Source organism: Arachis ipaensis, chromosome B03 (genome assembly GCF_000816755.2).
Source record: "Arachis ipaensis cultivar K30076 chromosome B03, Araip1.1, whole genome shotgun sequence".
NCBI classification, from domain to species: Eukaryota; Viridiplantae; Streptophyta; class Magnoliopsida; order Fabales; family Fabaceae; genus Arachis; species Arachis ipaensis.
This window is the reverse complement of record NC_029787.2, coordinates 6,267,758-6,272,781: the sequence shown is the minus strand read 5'-3', so window position 1 is coordinate 6,272,781 and position 5,024 is coordinate 6,267,758. Positions and strand designations below refer to the sequence as shown.

The 5,024-nt window shown below is 34.4% G+C and overlaps 2 protein-coding genes across 2 annotated transcripts in view; both read left to right on the top strand.

Moving 5' to 3' along the window:
• LOC107628972 (3beta-hydroxysteroid-dehydrogenase/decarboxylase) overlaps positions 1–4,707 on the top strand; it is a 6,539-nt gene extending 1,832 nt beyond the window's left edge. The window contains exons 5-12 of the mRNA XM_016331625.2: positions 64–180; positions 256–335; positions 795–990; positions 1,498–1,615; positions 3,159–3,333; positions 3,734–3,890; positions 4,095–4,164; positions 4,251–4,707. Coding sequence (XP_016187111.1) covers positions 64–180; positions 256–335; positions 795–990; positions 1,498–1,615; positions 3,159–3,333; positions 3,734–3,890; positions 4,095–4,164; positions 4,251–4,453 — 1,116 coding nt within the window. The 3' untranslated portion in view covers positions 4,454–4,707. The remainder of the gene's footprint in view (positions 1–63; positions 181–255; positions 336–794; positions 991–1,497; positions 1,616–3,158; positions 3,334–3,733; positions 3,891–4,094; positions 4,165–4,250) is intronic.
• Positions 1–5,024, top strand: part of LOC107628974 (flowering time control protein FPA) — a 25,438-nt gene that overhangs the window by 9,289 nt on the left and 11,125 nt on the right. The gene's annotated exons all lie outside the window — the stretch shown is intronic.

Here is a 5,024-nt window from a genome sequence, read left to right as displayed (position 1 = left end):
TGCAGGCTGTCATGTTCTCATTTATTTATCCATTTTTCTTTCGATAACAATTTCTCATTTCAGTATATTATAGGGACTGGCGATAATATGTCAGACTTTACCTTTTATGAGAATGTTGCTCATGCCCATATATGTGCAGAAGAAGCCTTAAACTTTCAAACAGTCTCTGTGGCTGGAAAGGTATAATATAATTCAATTATCCACTGTTATTCGATGTTCAATTCATGTATAACGGTGTTTACTTTTGATCTTCAGGCATTTTTTATTACTAATTTTGAGCCTATGAAGTTCTGGGAATTTCTCTCACTTTTGTTGGAAGGTCTTGGATATCAAAGGTAAAATAAGCAACCTGTTCTGATATATCATATATGGGTTGTTATGAATCCTTCTGATGTTTTCTGTTTATGTTTAACAATATTCACTCGGGAGAGTTTTGGGAAGGGGGGAATGACTTTGTAACATAAGATTTCCTCTGTTCATATCTTTGGAAAAGTGCTATCACAAAAACCATTGAATTAGCTCTTTCCTGCCAATCTAGGATATGTCATATCCTCTAGATCTATAATCTGTGTCTTGTAAAACTAGGTCTTGTATATTTCCTCCATTAAGGCACTGAGCAAAGTTGGCCTATCTCTTTGTTGTCTTATTGACATTCTTTGGGATATTTATATCTCTGGCTTGCTGCTTTATTCATTGCTGGAGGCAGAAGAAACTATTTCTGGTTGTTCTTTTTTGGTGGTTTATGGACTCTTATGCTTTTAACCAAGACACGTAATTACTTGCATTAATTGTAGGCCACTCACCAAACTTCCTGTCAATTTGGTGCAATTCGTTCTCTCAGTTTTAAAGTGGATGCATGACAAGTTGGGGTCCGGAGGCTTCAGTTATCCTTTGTTAGTTCATTTTTTTCAGTTAGCAACACACACCAGAACTTTCAGCTGCACCGCAGCTCGGAGAGAACTTGCATACTTACCAATAATCTCCCTTGAGGTATATATCACCATCTCCTTTCTTTATTTTTTTCTCTCTTAAATTTCATTCTTGGCCTTTTTAATATGAATTATGTCGGGGTATGACTGCAACCTTCAAAGAGGCCAAATGTGTTGCAATGGAATGATGGCTTACTGAAGAAAAGTGGCCACTTCTTTCCTGCATGCACAGACAATAGAAACAAGAAAATTAAAGTAGATGGTCTTCTTACATATATCTCAGTTTTTTATCATTTATTTTTGTTAATCTTGTTGTTAAGACATTAATTAAAGATGTATTCTTATAATTGATCAATCACTTTTTTTTAGATAGTATTTGACAAGTTATGAATGCTGTAAACAGTATACTTGATCAACCAGTAGCAATCACTTTCTTTTCATTTCTATGTTGCTTTAAAGTTTAAAATTGTTCTAACAGATATGATGTTCTATTTGGAAGTTTTCATATATGGTATTGAAAATTTTTTTCTCTTACTTTCTTTAATACTCCCTGATATGGATAACACAGGAAGGGATCGCATTAACCATAGATTCGTTCTCTCATCTAGCCAGAGAGCTATCTATTTCAGGATGCTGTGATTCCACTGAACAGTCAAAAGCAGCTAAACTGCTTGGAGGTGGAAAAGGTTGGAACATAATGCATTCTCTTATTTTACAATGTTATTATATACCTAAGCAAAGCAACTGTTGAATTAAATGGTATGGTTTGAGGCACATTGCATGGACCTCTGGCCCATCATGTTAGAATAGTGAAGTCATAATTTGCAAATCTCTTAAAATATAAAGATTGAAGAGAAAGCAATCCATTGAGCCAAGTGTCAAGCATTGGTTGATGGTGCTCATATGGTTCATCTTATGGTATGATGGAGCTCCCATGTCATGAATGTCTCATGTGAGTGAAGAGAAGTGCTTACTTTTGTCAAAAAGCACATAGTATGGGGAAAGAGAGGAAGTGATTACATGCATATAACAGAAGTGAAACATGCATCATCAGGACTAGCTGAATTTCACTATTAAGCTCATTATGGCATACATAGACTAGCATTAGTATTCCTTCCTTCTCTTCTCTATCTGATACCACAACATTAATTCATTACAATCAATTGTCTCCAAAAAGCAAACTGATTTGAACTTCTGCAAATTTTAAATTTCCCTCCTCGTCAATTTTATTTTAAAATGTGTTATCTCTAGTCATAACTATGGTACGACCCTCTCCAATCTAAATTAATTTCCATTTTCCTTCATAGAATAGACGCCACCAATCTATATTCTTTCCTACTGTAAAACTGTTGAAAATGACCCAGAAGTTTGATCTATTGGAACTGCATCCATGCATAACTTAAAGAGATGATGAATGAATATGAAATGGAAAAATACTCTTTCAAAATAAATAAAAAATCATACATATTAGCACTAGAAAATAATATGGTACATATTTGTATAAAGCTTTTCCTATCTAATAATGAAATTGAGAACTATTAATATTTTAAAAAATAAAGTCCTTGATAATTCCTCTCAACTTGATATTAACAACTATGGGTGTTTAAATTTGGTTTGATGTGCATAGTGCATGTACATATACCAGTTATGTTAACCCTGGCATCAGTACTAGTGCTGTAGTGCACCACCTGCAACAATAAACATCATGCCTATTGAATTGTGTAGTTCATTTTATTTTTTTATTTTTTTTTTAAAGGGAATGCTTAGCACTTGGCAAAAACTTAGAATGAGAAGTGACTTTAGGATCTTATGAAATTATGGTGCAACAAAAGCGTGAGAGAACAAAATTTTGGCAGCACACCCCAAAACTTTGTTTGTTTGTTTCTCTTTAATATAAAGGTAGGATGAAAACCTTTGTTCTTCACTCCCTTGCATACTTTGCCACCTTTGCTTCCCAGCATCCTCCAGATTGCATTAGTAGTTTATTTTTCCTTTATTGTTACTTTTGGTATTTCCATACTTATTGTTACTTGGAATACAGTTTCATGACAAACTCTGAAATTGATGAGCAAATGGGTTTATTTTCTGAATAAGTTCTTACAATCACAAGTTGTGCCCCACATAGTTAAGCTGAATCTTTGTTGATACACCTGTAATTTGTAAACTATTCTGAATCGTCTGCAATAACATTTTGTCAAGCCAAAATAATGTTTTCATTTGTTGTTTCAGTGGCTGATGTTTTGTTGTGGAGAAATGAAAAGACATCCTTTGCATGTTTCATTGTGATGGTTTTGTTATTTTACTGGTTTTTCCTCTCTGGAAGCCCTTTTATATCATCTGCTGCCAAATTCTTGATGCTTGTCACATTTCTTCTCTTTGGATGGGGTACTCTACCAGCAAACCTGTAAGTGCATGCTCATAAAGACTGAGGCTCTTATATTCCTGTCTGATTCTTAGAAAATTACTCATGCTGCTTTCAATCACCTGGCATTGCATATCAGAATTGTTTTAATTAGTCTGTTTCTTTGTTGATTGATGGTTCATCAGTTGGTCCTCCCTCAGTTTCTACCCAAACAACGTTTTTGGTTTTTGGTCATGGATTATTTACTTAAGAGTATTGTGGAGTGATATGGTCTGTATCTCAGCATAAAGATATAAGCTGGTCATGTCTAACCACAATTAGTGCCAAGCATAGGAGTTGAGCCATATTTCTACATTTAACTAATTTTGAAATTGTCTTGGGGTAGAATTGTGGAAAGGGAAAACTTTCTACAAGCACTAACTTTATGACACTTTCATGGCAGATTTGGGTTTCAAACAAAAAGGATATCCTCCTCTAGTTTTAAGATATCTAATTCAGAAATGAAAGGTTCAGTTACAACTACAGTGAATCAGTGGAACAACAATTATAAAACTATAAGGAGACTGCGTCAAGGGGAAGACTGGTTGACGTTCTTCAAGGTAAAAATTGTGACCTCCTTTTCCTTAAAAAAAATGGATATTAACTTCTTCCTTATTTAATTCAATTTATTTTGTAGTAGTAGTTGTTGTTATTATACGTTGACGTTATGCAAGCATTATCCTTTTATTGAGGATGCATGTATTCTGCCTTGGTTCCATCTTTTGGTTTGGTGGAGGGTTTAACTTTTCTATCTTCCAATGCAGATTGCAATTCCACTTTACTTTCTGAAGTTGATCTTGTCAGCGCATAAGTTGACGACATTTGTAGGGATAGGTATGGGATTCTTTTTTTGCAACTCTAGAACATTCTGATGGCTTCCAGAGCTTTCATTTTTACCTAGTCTGAATTGTGTTATGCAGGTTTGGTATTTGCATTCACTGCATTTTTTATTTACGAGCAATACCAATCAGAAATTGATTTATTAGCGGAAATTCTTTTCGCTCAATTGAATGCACTCATGAGATACTTGATGCGTGTTTTATCTGATTTGACTTCGCGTCTTCTGCAAAAATTTGGCAAGGCTCGGTCTTACAAGGAACCAGAAGTAAAGGAACTAAGATAGTCATAAGAGTTTTTGGCTTTCTATTACTTGTAGGCAAGAGTTGTTTCCCCAAAAGAAAAACAGAAAATGGCAGAGATGTAAACATCTTTTAGGAAATTGGAATGGCCTCTCCAGTTTTCTTTAAAGACAAACCGGACTGGGGAACTAGGCTGGAGATGTTGCTTCTGATTTTTGACATTATTGTGGTACTCTTTTTAACTGGCGAATCATTAATCTAATCGTTCATTGATTTGACATCAATGATCTTGTGCAAATGGAATAATGCTGATTCTGTTGTCTTTGTCCAAACTATAGTTTTGACTTTTGAGGTTCCAAAATAGAAACCAAATATGTTATAAACACCAAGTGTCAGCATAAGGAAAGTTCATTGAAATATGACAAAACATGTTAGAAGACTCGAGTAAACATAACCATTCAAAGCTTCGTCATAGGATAATCAATTTTATCCTTACAATTGAAAATTGAACGTGTGACATGGAATACGTCTTTTACAAAATATGCTAATTTTACAAAATAAAACCGAGGATATTAAAGATGGGGCGAGGAATTAAGATGAAGACTTTTGTTGGCT